General features: G+C 35.3%; 1 protein-coding gene across 1 annotated transcript in view; it reads left to right on the top strand.

The window, feature by feature from the left end:
- zgc:77151 (uncharacterized protein LOC337153 homolog) overlaps positions 1–18,334 on the top strand; it is a 47,647-nt gene that overhangs the window by 20,536 nt on the left and 8,777 nt on the right. Inside the window, exons 2-10 of the mRNA XM_055046731.1 lie at positions 695–847; positions 2,891–2,998; positions 11,160–11,367; positions 13,694–13,924; positions 15,695–15,801; positions 16,208–16,355; positions 17,446–17,498; positions 17,748–17,845; positions 17,942–18,128. Coding sequence (XP_054902706.1) covers positions 695–847; positions 2,891–2,998; positions 11,160–11,367; positions 13,694–13,924; positions 15,695–15,801; positions 16,208–16,355; positions 17,446–17,498; positions 17,748–17,845; positions 17,942–18,128 — 1,293 coding nt within the window. The remainder of the gene's footprint in view (positions 1–694; positions 848–2,890; positions 2,999–11,159; positions 11,368–13,693; positions 13,925–15,694; positions 15,802–16,207; positions 16,356–17,445; positions 17,499–17,747; positions 17,846–17,941; positions 18,129–18,334) is intronic.

Here is an 18,334-nt window from a genome sequence, read left to right as displayed (position 1 = left end):
GTGGGTCAAAGACCCTTAAAACATTCAAGATACAAGCATTCATACAATTTCATACATAAAAATAAGAGCTCACTGTACTTGCTACTAATTGTTTGCCCCATGTACAGTTTAATTTCCTTCACATAGCTTTGTTTTTTGGTACCAGAAATATTTCTAACCAGCCAAGACTTCCTTGCAACCAAACAAACACCAACAATGCACAGCAATAGGTGGGGTAGAGGAACAGCTCTGCTGCCTTCTGTAGTTTCCCTGACGTTTCTTTAAAATAAGTTTAAAAAATAAGAACTGTGCTATAGAAAATTCCATTGATTTGAAACTAAGTATGTAAACATTCTAATTTTACTATGTTGGTAATTTTTTAAGTTGTAGATATATTTGAGTAAAAGTTTTAAGATTTTGAGATTCTTTTTTGATCTAAGATGTTTTCGCCGCCTTTCAGTTTCTAAGGATATAGTTGACACATAAATTTTGTCTTGCTCTGCTCATGTGTAGTCTACGGAGTTTGTGTTTTTTTACATTTTCAAATGTCACTGAGGAGTTATGGTTGTCACACACTTTAAACAGGAAAAGAACCAAAATATTCCTGGGAACCACAAGAACCCCGGCATTCTGATTTGCTCTCGAGCTGTTTGCATTGGTAAGTGATGAAGAGTGGAGCTCCATGTTAACTCTTTGTCTTCTTCATCCTCCTCAGTGGGTGGGTGCTCCCTCCTGCCAGAGAGGCAGCTACGCCTTCTACAAGTCAGTGAGCAGCAGAGCTCAGGCTGACGGGCCGCTCCAGGTGTGGAAACTCGGTGAGTTCTACTTCATCCAATGTGGGCCGGAGGATCCCGTCTGTATTGCCGAGGTGAGAATCCTTTTTAATCCAGACTTTCTCCTCTATTGAAGCTGCTTCACATATTCAGGAAGGAGAGATCGCATTTTTTATGACAGCTAATTGTCTTGTCCAACTCCCATCAGACCGAAGAACCAAGATGCTAGGACAAACTCAAAACTTCCCAGTTCAAACAGTTTTTTTTTACCTAAAAAGTTACTTGAAGTAGCTTATTGTTTATAACAATTCTGAAATACTGAGTGCAGTAAACTCACCATTACTCCCATCTACTCATTCTTGTTAAAAAAAAAAAGAATTGTTCCCAATCTGGACATTTTGTCCTGTTCTACAGGAGTCAATATGCCACTATTATAGATACAGTAATAGAGTGAAGAGTAGTAGAACACAATGGAGAAGGTTCTTGGATGCATAGGCTTTCTTTTGGAACAGAGTGCTAAGTATTTCACATTGATAGATTTGTTTATTTTCATATAGTTTACCTAAATTCAAAGTCCAAACAGTTAAAAGCTGTGAAACAAGATGGCGGCCTCTGACATTACTCTGAACTATGGAGACCCAAGGAGGGGATGGTTGGGGAAAATAATTCAGATTTTCCAAAAATGAAATCTTCATAAATGAATGATTTATTGATGAGATTGATTTGCTGTTCATCATAAACTACTCTACAGCTCATATTTGTCTCTTAACTAAAACCATAATAGTTTAAATCATCATACAACTCCTAAGAAAACATTTACTTTACTCTTTTTTTTTTGTTAAAATAATAGGAGACTAACTTTAACTTTAAGCAGCATTTATTCACTGTATTATAGGTATTACTGTAACTGGTATTACATTTTACTGCTCAATGGATTGCATCAATAAGATAGATCGAATATAATTAAATTCATAAGCTTCTGGGCAAAGACTGAATCATAGAAAGCTGATCAAATGTTTTTGAGGAACTGGTCACACAGCAGACAGACGGCTTATTGAACCTCAGAAAATAAATTAGAATTGGCTTTGTGTGTGTGTGTGTGTGTGTGTATTTTATTTTTTCTGATTCATTAGCTGTCCCCTGATCAGTCTCATGAGCTTCCTCTGCATGGTTCTTGTTTGTAACAAAACCATGTGAACCATCAAAATCTTTGTTTACGCTCTCCTTTGATATTTTGGATCACTTCAGCCTCTAAAATCCATCACCTGACTTATTTCACAATATCAAGATGCAACATTTTGGAGGAAAACTATCAGTACTTACTTTTTACTTTTTATTTCTATTCTATTGAAGATTCTGTCCAACAAAAATACAAATGGTGACAAATTATTACACTTTATATGGTTTTTAAAATGATGTAGCAAATATGTTTTTTTTTTTTTTTTTTTTTTTTACATTAAATGCAATACATAAAACAGTTTTTGCTTAATTGCTCTGAATATTTTTTTTTCAGTAATTGACCTTTTTTCAGTTTTTCAGTATACTCGAGTTCAAACATCAATATATTAATATTATTATTCAATATTAATATTGAATAATATTAATATCAATATTAATATTCATATTGATATTCATCAATCTTTTCAGGGGGTTTTCAAATATTTTTTGATCTAAAAAAATGTGTCTATAGTAGCTTCTTTAGGCGCTGCTCCACAAAGAGCAGGTTCAATTTAAATACGTTTGAATAGATTGCAAAGTTCCAGTAGCCCTCCAACAGATGACGCGAGTGGTTCAGTGTGAATTTCTTATAAAAGTCAGTGGAGAGTCCTGTCTGTCCTCCTTTGATTCACTTATGCCATCTTTAATTCTGACCTGTTTGACATTTAAATCGTCATCTTCCTCACTCACCCCTGTTTGCCTCTTCTGTTTGTTCACATCGATTTGGAGCTTGAGTTTTGGCAAGAGAAGCCATCTAAGTTTCCAGCTTTGTGCTCACTCAACCACATATTAGAAAGCAGAATTCATTACAGTGAAACTGAAAGTAAAACTTCACCAGTGTGATTTAAACAGATTCTGCATAACAGACGGTTTCTCAGATGGTTGAAAAACAGCTGTGGTCTGTTTTCGTTGCTGTACAGGTGACCTTGCTGTGGGAAGATCAGGCTCGGCGCCACCTGTTGGCCAGTGCCAGACTCTACTTCCTGCCTGAGGACACCCCAAAGGGCCGAACCAGAGAGCATGGAGAGGTAGCACGTTTAAGGTTTTGTTGTTTTAGGTATTTAGAGATAATTGCTATAATTTATTTAAGATTTTCTCCTCAATCTCTTTTCATCAACCTAATTCTGATTTTCATTGTCTGTTAATCAACCCGTTATTATTGGTTATCAAAATTAAATCAGATTCACAGTAAGTGAATCTGATGAGGACTTCTTGTCCTTGAGTTAAAAGCTGCATTTTTAAAGGCTAGAAAGTTTATTTTATGTCTGGTTTTATATTTATTGAATCAATTAATTAAACTGAGTTTATTAAAGATTAAAACAATATAAATAATGTCTAATACTTTCCACTTGTTGTTGAAGAACTCAAACAAAAGAGATTTTAATGAAGTAAGCCTAATGGGTTAATAAAACAAAACGGCATTTTCTTTGAAACTCAAAAAGAAACTTATTTTATTGTAAGAGTTAATTTGCATTAATTTTTTTCATATTGCTGATACTTCACAAATGCAGTTTTACAGGAAAAGTTTCAATTAATCCCTTAACATCAAACAATGATAGGTAGAGTGTCAGTTTTGGGGGAAAAAAAAATATGGATATACTATTTTGTGATGCATTAGTGTCCACTTCAGTGGTCTGTGTGCATTTGTAACATAAAAGTCCAAAAGTAGCACAAGAAAATGGCTTTTAGATTGCTGTCCACTGTTGTGACCAAGGGTTAAACGAAAGGGTTAAAATGATTTCTGAGTTCTTTGGGAAAATCTTTTGTTAATAGCTATGAACTACAAATGTTTGCGTTTGAAAGACCTCCTTGCCATCACCATCATCTATAAGCTCCCAGAATAAGTCAGGACAGCTTCAGAATATCAACATTGTTTTCACAAGACAAAGCTATATTGGTAAAAACATAAACAATAAAATAATTTGTCTCATATCTGACTGTATTGCAGATGCTTTTATGTAATCAGAAAGGAAGCATAACACTTTGCAGGTTAACATAACACTTTTTTGAGAAATTTGTTTTTTATTTCCGAGAATCTTACGCTTTTTTTTTTTATTGGCTAAATTATAAAAATCCAGTTTAGTTAATTCTATTTATTGTTAAATTCAAAACTGTGTAATTTGTATAATATGTGCATAGCTCTCATATTTATGTTTTATATTTGTACAAAACATTTTATTATAGCACATCAATATTATTCTCTGTTTATATCTTGTACAACTGTTTATAAATATTTATATCCTGTATAGCACTTCTGGATAGATGCGAACTACATTTCGTTGCTTTGTACATGTGATAGTGCAATGACAATAAATTTGAATTCTATTCTATTCTACACTATTCTTAGGAATGAACCTGAATGTTTCTGCATCTGATATGTTTTGATTGTTCAAAGAAAAATTCTTAATAATTAGAATCAGCAGATCAGACCACAAAGACAAATAGACTCTAAATGTTCCTTCTGTACTTCTTAAAGGAATTAATTTTAAGAAGAGCATGTATTTAGAATAGACAAATACTGCGAAAATAAATTAAATGTAAACCATGTGAAATTTAATCTTGCAACTGTAGACTAACACTGAGAATAAATGTCTCCTTAATATAGCCTGAGCTGCACTTAAAGAACATCTAATAATATCGTCTCCTCAGGATCACTGGCTCCTTTTTAGAACCAAACATCTCTATACAGGAATCTAAACAGGTTAAAATCCAGACTACATTTCCCTCCTGGAAAAAAAAAATCAAACTCACTCAGCATCTTTGCTCAGATGTTATTCATTTGACTAAATCTGCAGCCATTTTTAATGAAAACTATTATCTGATGAGATAGTGTTTTTCATCACATGCATCACATGATGCTCGGCTCCCGTGTGAATGTCTGCTGTAGGATTCAGGCTAATGTAAATCTTATGACTTGTCTGAAACCAAATTTTCCACATTTCACCTCGTGTAAAATGTCTGTTGTTTTTACAGTTATTGGACTCTAGTTTATTTTCATGAGATTAAGGTCATTGTTTCTGTGGTCATCTTGACTCAATTTTTGTTATTTTTTTCTAAAGCAGGTTATATGTTATAAACCCCTGATCAACACTTTTAAAAACAGAATTTCAAGAACAACGCTTTATTTATTAAAGATTTTCATAGTCGCTGGTTGCTGTGGTAATTCGCACTACAGGCATACAAAAATGGGTAGGAATTTAAGCTGCTGTGCAAAAACTATCGATCACATCAAAACAATATCAAACTGCGAGTGGCAGAACTTTACAGTGGTCTCACATCGAATGATCTTGTGTAGCACCTGCTACACAAAAACATGTTTCACTAAACAGGAATTTTCTTAAAAACCTTGAATCAACATCTAATTTCAGTCAAGCAAAGTTCCTGTGACTCATTTAAATTCTACATGGTGTTTCTACTGTAAGGTTGAGTTATCACCAAAATACTATTTATTTTTTATCCGAAAAGTATTTAGAGGTTCATAACAGCATCAGTTAAAATGAGCATATTTAAATGCAATTAGTGTGTGCTGTTAAGTTGCGCCACTGCACTTTTTTATGTCACTGGTGTTCTGAAATAGTCAATTTTATACTCATTGGGAGGCCTCTGACTGTACGCAGTGGTAGATTTATAGCCAAAAGGGGAATTTGTAACAGTTTTTATCAATAGTTGCACTAAATATCATGAAGGATTCATATTCATATTAGTTATATTTTTTGAGCTTCTGAACTAAAAATTTGAGGTATAAAGGCAGTAATATGGAGTTTTTATTTAATTTGAAACAGCAATTTTAAATATATTATATTTAATATAATAATACAGGAAGCAAACATAAGCTTGACCAATAAGGCTGATTTAGTGTTTCTTCTGATTATAAGATGAGCTAAAATTATACATCTAAAACTCAACCTGCAATTAGTCTTCCATAAATACATAAACAACAAAATACAGTGTTGGACACACTTCCGCCAATGCGCTAATAGCAGAAAGACAATTTTTTCAGCGCTTTAGCATTTTTGATAACTTTTAACATTTTTAGTGCACTTAAATTCCACTAAATAAATCAGCTGATGCTATATAAGCATTTATACCCACAGTTAAATATTTTCAGCTCAATTTGGGCCAACGTTTCTTCATTTTCAAACAATGATCAGTAGTTTTCTTTTGTGGTTTTAAGCTTCAGCTGACAGCTGCCACATCCTGTGTTTTAGCTGTAAGAATGTATTTTTTTTAAGTGCCTTGTTTCATAAAGAGCAGTCTTTGATCTCCACTGAATCTTCTCAGCTGAAGACTCGTTTGATTGGCAGCAACTGGAGGTTCATCACATTTGTATTTGAGAAGCAGAGCAGCTCTAACCATGTCACTGTCATTTTTCGGACCAATGTTTCTCCAAGAGCCAGAAAATGATTGTGGATTCCACCCAACGTTCTCCATTGTTACACTACTAGTATTCCGACTGGAGTCCAATCATTCAGATTTTCACGATTCAGAGCTACAACATTGCATTGCATAAAAAGATTTTTTTTCCTTTCTTGGCCTACTTTCTTATTCCATTTACTCTCAATCTTTTTTTGGAGATAAATAATTGTTAAAATGCTTAAATGTTTAATATAGTTTCATTTAATTGTTTATTTTCTGTGAATGTTTCATTAAATCCTAATTATGGTACTATCATGGTTCTAATCACCATTTGTAGCAGTTGACTCATGAATTATGAAAGATTAGGTTCTCTAGTGAGACCAAAAGACATAATGTTGGCAGATTTTAAAGTGGGTATGTCTCTGAGTTGCCCTAATTCATTTTCTGAAGACGCAAATGTTTAAGTGCTTTGGCTAATAATTCTTGTGTGTTTTTTTTAATGTTTTATAAATAAGTCTAGATCCAAAAATATTTAATAAACCTAAAATATTTTTCTACTCTTATATTTAAAACATCTGTTTATGTACAATGACATTATGTTTATTTTTTAATTGAGTGCAGCAAGTTTTTTGAAATGCAAGTCTAAATGTAGAGAATAAAAGAAGTCAAAATATGTTCCATTTCCTCTGTCCGATATTTGATATAAGCATGTCAGGTCTGATACTGCATCGGTTCCGCCCATTCCTTCGTGCAATACATTGTTTGAGTTGTTAATTTAGTGGTTTTCTTCACCAGGATTAAGGAAAGACAAAGGACATGATGTGTTTAAACTGAATTTCTGTTCTCTGAATCGCTCACTGGTGTGTCAGTAGATCCTCCAGGGTTCATTTGTGTCCCAGGCTCTCTAGTTCTGATCAGAATGATCTGATCTCTGTGGATCCTCACAGATCCAAATCAGCTGTTTCATCTTCAATTTCTGGTGTGCTTGAAAACATATTAGACTAGCTCCGGTTCCTGTTTGAGTTACACACAGGAAGTAAATGTAGGTTGCTTAGAGTGTGTAACCAAATAGGACAGAAATAAAAGACAAATATTGCTTTTTGCCTTTTTAGCGTCTATTTTTTTTTAAAAAATTCCCATTCCTATTTCTTAACATTTAAAATTCTGATTTAAATTAAATTCAAAACTTAGATAGCACATTAAAATGTTTTTCTATAGATTAAGCCTTTTTTCTTTGCTTATTTTAGACACAAATAGAGGCCAGAGGTTGAGTTTGGCCATATTTTTCCCTGGGATGAGCTCATTGTGAGCTGCAGCAGCAGGAATTTGAGCAGTGCTCTGCTGACTGGAGCTGAGAGGAGGTGGAGGTCACTGGAGGAGTGCCAAACCCCTGACCAACAAACCAAATGGGAGGAGTCGGCTGCAACTCCACCTTTACTGTAAACTGATTGACTCCTTCTTGTTTATTCAGGAACACCTGAAGGACTTCATGTGCAAAAGCTGCAGTTAGACTTGTTTGAATAATTTGTTTTAAAAAAAAGTTTCCTGGTCTGCTTTCATTGGCTGTTAAAAATATTTCAATTGGAAGTACAAGCCCAGGTGGAGATGATCTCACGATTGTTTCTAAATGATCAGCCATCTGCTGCAGCTCGACCAATTTGACTTTGTCATCCTGCAGACGTCTGAAGAGACGGCGATGCTCATCTTTTTCACAAACTTCCTAAACGTTTCAAACACATTTTCATCTGCTGCAGTGGAGATAAATCAGCTGTGCCCATTGCCATTAACTCCTGCTCCACTTCATGCATGTTTGGCTCATAATCCCATGGTTTTAATGTTCTGCTACTCCATTTCAATCATTCAATATTTAATAGTGATATGACTAGAGTAGAAATGTGTGCATGCATTTCATTTCAAAAAGGATCCGGAATATATAGACTTAGATAATATATGCATTCAACTTTATCAACCCATAAAGATTAAGTGGTCAAATATACATACATAATTCTGTTATTTCAGTAATATTAGTCAGGCTATTAGTCAGCACTACATATACTTTACCATGTATATGTAGTGCTGATCACATTTAGAATAAAGAGAATGCAGAAATCATTGTCTTATTTTTGGGTAACCATTTCACCCTGGAAAAGAAAAAGACTAAAATGAAAAGCCTGAAATGACTCAGACCTCTATTGGCAGAAACTTCCTGTTTTATTTTGGAGTGTTTTGCAACGAGTTAGTGTGTTTGTTTGACATCATCTGTCACCGAGCAAAGGGGCCACGTCTCTTTCTTAAAAATTTTTAAAGCGTAGATGTTCAAACAGCTGTTTTCAGATCGGTTGTTGTAATATTCCTGGAGGAAAAGGACTGGAACGTGAAATCTTAAAGTGTAGGGAAATGCTGAAAACATCTACTTTGCAGTCATATTTTATCACAAAGCCTTTCTTAAGCAGTTCAGACTTATCTTATCCTGCTCTCTGTAGATTCCTTTGTTTCCTCGTGTTTTCTTCTGTTTGAACATGTTCAGCTTGATGTCTTCACCTGCTCAGGTGGGATGGAGGAGGAGCTGATCGAAGCTGATTTATTCAAGGCCTCTAGGTATTTTTCTACAAGCAAAAATCAAAATGGGAAACTTTGACTTGTCTAGGTTTCTGTTTATCAGTGACACTGAAGTCTCGCATTATGAAGAACTAAACAATTAATTTTGTAAGGTTTCAACTCTTGAAGCACTTTGTTGCTAAGGAACAAATATTTATGAACACAATTTGTATGGTTAAAGATTATTGCTGCTGTCTTGGGTTTTTAAAACTCAATCAATGATAAAATGTGAGCTGCACATTTTATTCTTAAGGTTCACATGGATACTTCTTTTGAAGAACCCTAAATGGTTTTTAAAGTTTAGACTGTTTAATCCAGTTCATTTGCAGAGCTGTGTAATCAAACCCTGATGTGGACCAAAAAATTAACTTTGATCCACTTAGAAATTTAGGTCTCTGTTTAGTTGAAATGAACTCTAGTGCAGTTCGAATGCATATGTGGATTCAAGACAGCTATAGTGCAAAACATTCTAGGTAAATACAACCAAACGAAATGCAAGTGTCGCGCTGGCGGGTGAAACGGCTTGTCGTTTTTTGTCAAAGACAAAAGAGAAATCCTATAGCTGCTAAAATCTGACATTACTCCATTTTTGTTTACATTTATTGAAGAAGGAAGTTTACTTTTTCAGAGGGTTTCATGGCGTTTCCTTCATTGATTTTTTTTTTTTTTTTTTTTTTTTTTTTTTTTTTTTTTTTTTTTTTTTTTTTTTTTGCCGTGCCATTACAGACAAAGGGGAAAACGGCAGCATCAGCTGAAAATAACAAGCGTTTCAATTTTGTTTCCCAATCACACAGTCTATCAGGCTACCGGATATTAAAAAACCCTTTATTTATGGGTTCCAGAGTGAAAAGCTTCTCAATGTAGAGAAATTTGATGTGGTAAAAATTCATAATATTTTTTTATACAGTAAAATCTAAATGTTTTAACTACATAAACCTTTGTTCTTAAAGAAAAATGCACTAAACTTATTTTAATCATCTTGGACAATTTTAGCAACTTGTGTGAACCACATAAATAGGTCAGCATATTTGAGACTTTGTGTCTCAAACAATATGGATTTATTTTATTTAGTGGCATAATTCAGAAAAGTTTTCTCCTTCTCATGTAGCAGGAGGAGAATTTTGTATTGTAATTTTTGTGCCTAAATCAGTTAGAAGAAATGCTAACTTATTAGCATTAATTATGTTAATTTTTATGCTCTCACTCTACGCCCTTATATGTGTTAGCAGTAAACCTCAGTCCGCAGTTCCATACACCGAGCATTTAGCTGATTCCATAAACTGTTTTAATTAGCCTCAGTTAACTACTCAAAGTTCAGCATTTTATCCAGGTTATTATTTTGAAGGTTCACAACATCAATTATGTAAAAGAGAACCCAGATGTTATTTGCAGACTTTTCAGAAAACTGCAAACATTCAGCTAAATGTTTTCTTACTTAGCATTAGCCATTAGCCAACAAATAATTGCTTCTAAGTAGTGCTGTCATAAGTCGTCTCTGCAGGTAGTGAGTACTAAGCATCTTCAGAAGTCTTTCTTGTAGCATTATAAAGGCCAAAGGACAGCTAAATTTAACATCAGCTGCTCTGTGGTGGTTGAAATTGACTGGCTGCACTTTCACTGCTTTCTGCTTGCAGCTGCAGAGACAAACAGAGCAGTATGCTTCTACCCAGTAATCAAGACCAGTAACAGATCCATCCATTCTGCACGAAGATCAATAAAGATGAAAGAAAACTGAGAAATGTCTAAGAGTAAAGAACTACACCTTATGCTGTGCTTTTTCAGATGTTCTAATCCATCACAATCTAATGTCGTTACATTCCCCACATCTGATTTGATCTGATTAGCTTTACAGTCACATGACCTTCAAATACATCCTGTTTCACTCTTCACAGTGCCAATAAAATGTTTTCACCCACCCCATTCATCACATATTTCTTTTTTTAAATTTTTTATCAAGAAAATTATGAAAACGCCCTTTAAAGTCAAAGTGAAATTGATTTCTATAAAATGACATTCAAGGAAAAAAAAGTAACATTCAACATAGGGTTACATAAGTATACACCCCTTTATGTCAGCAACAGACTCCAAATTATAAAATACCCAAAAGGGGTGAATACATTTTAGAGGCACTGTATTATTTCTTACCTACAAATAGATAAAGACTAATTCTGCATATTTTTAATGTACATTTCTGTTCCAGCAATTCTGAAGCAAATTTCTATTCTATTTCATCAGGATGAAGTCCTGGCCGTGTCCAGGAAGATGGTGGTACGGGTGGAGGACCTGGTGAAATGGTCGCGTGCCAACCTCGCCATGTGGAGCGGTGGCCCAATGCCTCCAGTGGTCAAGACAAACGGTGTCCACGAACTTCCACAGAGTGGTGGAGACAACGTCGATGGCATGCAAAGCGACAACAGTGAGCTCCTGGATGTCAAAACTGAAGGTAACAAAAACGCAGCCAAACGTCCCATGAATTTCTGTAAATATATGAGCAGAAGAAAAGTCTTTTCAGTCAAACCCACTTCATTCATTTTCTAACTTTTTCTAAAATGATACAGGATATGTTTGGAGCCTCTGCAGGCAGCCAGACATTTTTTCTCCCTGGGAATTTTCTGTCCTCTAACTTTCTGTTTCTGGTGCAGGAGTTACAGAAATGTAGCAGTTTATAGTTTCATGTCGGCTCCCTATTCCTGCTTTTCACCAACACATCTCAGTCTGAGAGATAACCCTGAGGTTTAAGAGCTGGAGGAAAAACTGAGTCATGCTAGCTTTAACGTGTAGCAGCTGCAAATCTTACTGCAAAGCAGAAATGTTGGAGGGAATTGTAAAAGTGTTCACACCCATCTGCTTTTCCACATTTCTATATGTTGCAACTACATGTATTTTGTTGGGCTTTTAATAGTTTGATGCAAAATAGAGACAAATTATGAAGTGGAAGAACCATGATAGTTCACTTTTCAAGGTCAGTTAGTTGCATTTGGTCCTTTTGTATCCCAAAATGAAATCTGTTGCCTCCTTTAGAAATCAGTTAATTGGTAAATAAAGCCAACCTTTGTGTGATTTATGGCGTTCCTTTGCAGTCTTGAAAAATCTAGAATCTGCTTCTATCATTTTCCACCTTTATAAAAAGTTTGGAAAAATGTTAAACTTTTTCTGTTTTTTTTTTCCTCTCCATTTCCTGTTTTGAGTGTTCACTTAATTAAATATGTCCTTGATTTGCAAATCACATCTTGATATTAACAGTTCATATTTCCTTCTTGACTTGTTATATAAAAACTCTGCAAAAAAAAAAAAATGTCCAAAGGTCTGGTCAGAAGCAAAACTGTAATTTTTTGATTTATACCTAAAATGTTTTGTGGCAGAAAACTAAAATTGAGACTCGTTCTTAGCAATTAATCTCCATTATGAGACATAGTGATGGTAGTGTCATGCTGTAAGTATGATTTTCTTCTGCAAAAATAAAGAAGCTGGTCAGAGTTGTTGATAATCCTGGAAAAAATCTGTTTAAAATGGAGAATAATTTCTGTTCATCCAGTGTGACTGATGCTGAGCTGTTTCAAAAGAGTTTACTGCTTCATTCCCCAATGTCTGAAGCTGATGGAGACAAAAGACTTCCAGCTGTCACTGTATTAAAAGCTGCTTTTGTAAAGCATTGTCCCAGGACAGTGCAAAGCAAATTCTTTCCACAATTTTCACATTTTTACTTGCAGAAAATGTTGAAGTCCCTTTTTTCATTTTTATTTTTCTTCTTCAATTAATCAGCACTTGCAAATGTAAAATCTAATTTCAAAACACCAGAGAACATTAAAAAGGGTCAAGAGGTATAAATGTAAAGTTAGTAAAGAACTAAAGTTATTTTTTTAACTCTCAACATCAAAATAACTTTTTACAGTGATGTTCATCTCCTGACTGTTTGGTCTCATTTTTCCCATCATAAACAGGATGTTTTGTTATGACCTTTTGTGTCCAAACTTTTCAATGGTGGTGTTGAAATATAAAACAGAAATATTCATGGGATGTGAATATATGCAATGCCTTGCATAAAAGCATTTCAACTGTTCCCACAGAAGAATGAAGCAACAGTATAACTGTTCTGTAAACCAATCAGCTGACATCTTGTGCCGCAGTTTGTTTTTTGAATTTTCAGTTAAAGTTTTGATGTAAAGAAATCCTGATTGGTGCATTGATCTTGAAAGATTTAGAAGTTTGAAAAAAATAATTAACTTTCTTTGCAATTTTCTAAATCTAAATTTCTGATTTAATTGTTTCTTTTTTCTCTTCAAAATCATGCTTAGGTTAGTTTTTTTTAGTTTTTTTTTAATCTTTGTTCTGGATGTGTGTACATTTTTGTTTCAAACAACCTACAGATATTGACAGTTTCCCCACTCTTCAAGATATATCTTGACATTTAAGTGTACAGAAATAGTTTTATAACAGCATCAAATTTTGTTTTGCTCATATTTGTAATCCTGTTGTAGGAAACAAGATTAAATATGACCATGATTTTTTTTTTTTTATATATATATATATAAAAGCATCTCTCTAGTAGAGTAATAATTATTTTTGCAATGTGTTTCTCCTCAGAGAAAGCTTGGATGTGATTTTATGAAAAGTTAAAAGAGTTTTGAAATGAGATGTCGATCAGTCAAAAGTTCTGACTTGTCAGTAGAAATGTTGCTTCACTATTCAGCAGCTTGTGTTTTCTTCAAGACCAGGTCAGAGGTCACCATGCTGATTCTGCCATTTTTTTCTGTGCTGTCACCCCGCAGATGAGCCGTCGCTGCGGCAGACTGTCAAGGTTCTCAGCTACCCGCAGTACTGCCGCTTCCGCTCCCTGCAGAGACGAATCCAGGATGGAGCCAGGGGCCCCAAGCTGCAGGACCCATACCTGTTGGCCCTCGGGGCCATCAAGGTTCTGCCCAATGTCAGGGTGATGTACTGCAGGGACACCTTCAACCACCCGACACTGGAGAGCAGCGCCTGTTTCTCCTGGCAGTTCAGTGAGTGAAACTGGAAACCTTCCTCACAACTTGAGGAAGCATAAGTAGTTTTTTTTCTACTGCTTATACTCCTTTTTTCAATTAATTTTTTTTGTATAGCGGCATTGAATTGCAATATCACAATCATTCCCGTTGATCTTGGTTATCAAACAGCACATTAATCTCAATTTCTTGTTGAAATTAGTTTAAGAAGTTTCTATCTAAAGAAATCTAGCAGATTACATTGAGTCACTGACTTGCAGCATCCACTCCTGCTGGACCACTACGTTGCGACAATCGCTACATGCTACATGCATGCTGAGCATTCATACAGCAACAGTGAAGAGGAAAATTCACCTTTAACGAGAAGAAACTTCCAGCAGAACACGACTCAGTACAAGCTGCCATTTGCCATGACCAACTGGAGGTTTCAGAAGGCAGCAGAGCAGACACAAAAAAATAAACGCATGAACCGATGTAGGAGAACTTTCTATGTTTATAAAAACCAAAAGGTAATAGCAGGAGAGACAGAACATTTAGTTGATGGCAGCAATATGTCAGCCATTGCCCTCCTCAAGGAAGGTACCGCAGTTAAAACAACAGAAGACCAGATGAAGCTTCTATGGAGAGCAAATAACAAAAAAAACATCCAGTTCACAGTTAAAATAACTGAATAATGCAGGTTGGGGAGGCGCTGGAGAGGAAAGTAGCACAGTGGGATAAAGTGGTCCATATTCTGTGTTAAATATACAATACTTTGTTGCATTAATAAATGTTTTAAAATAACCTTTTAACTATATTTAATAATAGGGCTGCAATTAACAACCATTTCCTGTTCTCCTTTTAGTGAAGTATCTGTGTTCGTTTTGTATTTCTTATCTTTCTGCTCCAAATCCAGTGTACTTTACTGTGTGTAGTGCATCATTGTGGCATATCGTGTTAAAATTTCTGCTCTATGCAACCTTTATTTTGATTGATTATTTTGGCAATTAATCAGATTTTTAAAAATTGCCATATTTTACAAATGTTTGATTTGACCTCTAATTCCTTTTTTATACAGTATTAGAAATGGATTAAAGGATGCAAAAAAATCAATTTTATTGATTTTTAAAATGAGAAAATAAACATTTTATTGCTTAAAATCAAATAATATAGGAATCTTTTAGTGAATATGTACCGGGTGAAGTTAAAACTATGACATTTGGGGTAAATTATATTCATGTCCAAATTAGGTTTTATCTTGAATTCAAAACGTATTTTGTAAAGTTTTGGCTTAACTACTTCTCTGTATGTTTTTTTTTTTTCAGCAAATGGATTTTTTGTCTATTGAATAACCTATTACTAAATTAGTTGACAATTATTTCAACAGTCAATTAATTGGATTAATAATTTCATCTTTGTTTAACCAGCTTAACCTCACCACCATGTTAACGATTATTCATATCACTCTGATTTTTAGTTGCTGATTAGGGTGAATAATTTTCACACATACAGTCTCGTTTGTCCCCTAAGGCGGTTAAACTGTTGATGTTAGTCCAAATGAAAATGATTTCTGTGGGTTTTCTGTTCAAGATTTGAAATGATCTTCCACCCCGAGTTGTTGTTCTCATGAAATCATGCCTCAGACTAACAGATTGTTAGTCTGTCACTAACAGACTCAAAAACGTCACTTCCTTCCTGACAGCCTGCCTGTGAAAGGCTGCACCCTGCTGGACATCTTGATTGTTTTCTTTTAGATTCTGCAGTACATTGTTACTGTTTTTAAAAGTTTGTCCTCATTGTGTCCTCCAGGGTGTCCATCTCTGAGTCTCCGAGGACGACCTCGTAAGAGGAAAGGTCGCGACAGTAAAGACTCTCCGACCTCAGGCCAACCAGAGTCCTGGATCGAAAAGATGAAGGTCGGTGTGTTTTTATCCTAGAACCTTTGTCTGCTCTCTGAAGCTAAAGCCTTCTTTCAGCCCAACTCTGAATCAATAAACATCTTCTGCTCATTCTTTCCCTCCAAAACCTCATAAAGACACAGGAGTTCAGAGAGAAGTTAGACCAAGAATTAGTTTCAGAAGTCAAAGCAGATCAACTTCAGTGATCCTTACAATTGTTGATCACAAAATGTTAACAGAGAATATCTGAAGATGTGGGTGATCCTCATAGCGTTTCATATTGAACCCCCTCCACTTTCACTGCATTTCTCTGAAAATATGGACATTTATTCAGGAAAGTTTGACAAAACGAGACTTTAACAGAAAACTGTCTAAAAGTGGACTGTCTCAAACTGTCCTCCTTTTTCTTCTCTTCATCCTGCAGGAGAACGTGATGGGCAGCGTGGAGGTCGGCTGTGAGGGCAGCTGGCTCCCTCATCCAGAGGAACAGCTGTTCCTGGATCAGCTCTTCGTTTTCATGGAGCGCCACGGATCGCCCATCCACAAAGTTCCCAACCTAGGTTTCAAGAAGAGTGAGTCCTCCGTTTTCCCTCCTCTCTCTGCTCTGTTGTTCAGTTTTCCTTCACTCCTTCAATAAAAATCATCTTCTGTTGTTACTCTGGAAAGTTTATTTAATCCTTTTTTGTGTTATTAATACTTTTTAAGTTCTTTTATATACATTTTTTGTGAAGCTTTCCATTTGATTGATTTTTGTCTTTTATGAGTTTCTTATCTTTTACTTTCCAACTTTTCTATCCTAGTCTTATAACTAAAACATTTTTTTCTCTATATCTGGTCATTTTGTCCCATCACCATTTTGCAGTCTGTATTCTTTTTAATTAACTTTTTGGTAACACTTTGACAGGGTGTGCATAAGACTGACATAGCACTATCATAAACATGACTTAATAGTTGTCATGAACATGAAGGACTCTTTATGAATGTCTATGACTACTGTCATTAAGACTTGTTTTAAAACTCCACTAAAATATCAACTTTTGCATAAAAAGTATCATTATTTACCGAATAACAATTAAGTCATGTTTATGGATAACCAGTGTTATGTGAGGCTTAACCACACTGTGCCAAATAAAGCGTTCAAGATTACCAACTTTATTTTTCCGGTACAACAGTCTTCAACCAGTAATGTGCAAACTAATTAAAGATTTGAGTTATTAGTGCTTTTTTAAATGTTTAATTCATAAATTGCTAAATTACCAACAAAATAAACTAAGAATTGGTAGCTTTGTTTTTATTTTCCTTCCATGCATTATTTGTTTTGAGCTTTTTAAAAAATTTTTTGTTAATTTCATTTCCCTTTTTTTCCCTATTCCTATTCCTGTTGACCTTTTGTTTGTATAATAGAACATTTTCTTTTGTCTTTAGTTTCCTTTTTCACCTCTTGCTTATTTCTCTCCATTAATTGCTGTTGTCTATCTAAAAACCCTAAAGATGGTTTCATATGCATTCTCTGCCTGTGAATTTGAACCAGCAGAATTTAGATTTGGAAACATTTGTATGAATCATAGAGCTTAAAAATAAGTGTGATCAATGTGGATTCAGTAGGGAACTTATAGACTTACTGAGCTGAACCTGGTTTGCATTTTTGATCTGTTTCTGCAGTCGACCTGTTCCTCATGTATTCAGTGGTCAAACGGCTCGGTGGCTACAAGAAGGTGAGCATGATCTACCTTAGTCGAGATTTTGTTGAAAAAGCTGAAAAAATTCAACAGTGAACCTTAGATAGACTTTCAAGACATCCAAACAACTTAAAAACATTACAGAAAGGTCTGAATTAGAGGCAAATCATTACAAATTTTTAGCTTCCAACATGGTGCAGCGACATTTGAGTCAACAAAAACCAAAGTCAACGATGAACAGATTCCTGGAGGATCTCTGGTGATTGTTCTGTGTTTGTATGTCAGGTGACTTCGGACCGCCTGTGGAAGGTGGTGTACAACGAGCTGGGCGGATGTCCAGGCAGCACTAGCGCAGCTACCTGCACGAGGAGACACTACGAAAGGTTGGACGAACAAACTCTCCCTCATCCTGACCGCCTTTGTCAGGATCCAAAACCAGGAATGCCTCCACTAAAACCTCTAAATGTGTGTGTTTTCAGACTAATGCTTCCATATGAGGAGCACTTGAGAGCCGGAGGTGGAGCAGAGTTTAAAATCCCCGATGTGCCGCTGCCTTCCAAACCCAGAGGAATACGAGGGCGGAAACCTCTGCCCAGAGGCAGAAAGCCCGGACCCAAACCCAAGGAGAGGAGGACGGGGACGTTATCACCTGCAGCTCCGCCTCCTGTGAGTCACACACTGAAGGGTTGATTCACCCAGTGTCAGGTTCTGCTGTCATTTTTATCCTATTTCTGTTCTTTTCAAAAGCTAAAAGCACAACTGATCAAATCAAAACTTTATTTGATTCTTATTAATTTTAACAACCGTTGTTAATTAGTAAGTACAGCAAGGTGTTGCTGCATTTCCATTACAAACGTGCTCAAAGCTTTTTT

This window comes from Poeciliopsis prolifica, unplaced genomic scaffold (assembly GCF_027474105.1).
Source record: "Poeciliopsis prolifica strain line A6 unplaced genomic scaffold, Auburn_PproV2 SCAFFOLD024, whole genome shotgun sequence".
Classification (NCBI taxonomy): domain Eukaryota; kingdom Metazoa; phylum Chordata; class Actinopteri; order Cyprinodontiformes; family Poeciliidae; genus Poeciliopsis; species Poeciliopsis prolifica.
The sequence above is the reverse complement of the archived record's forward strand: the minus strand, read 5'-3'. Positions and strand labels throughout refer to the sequence as shown.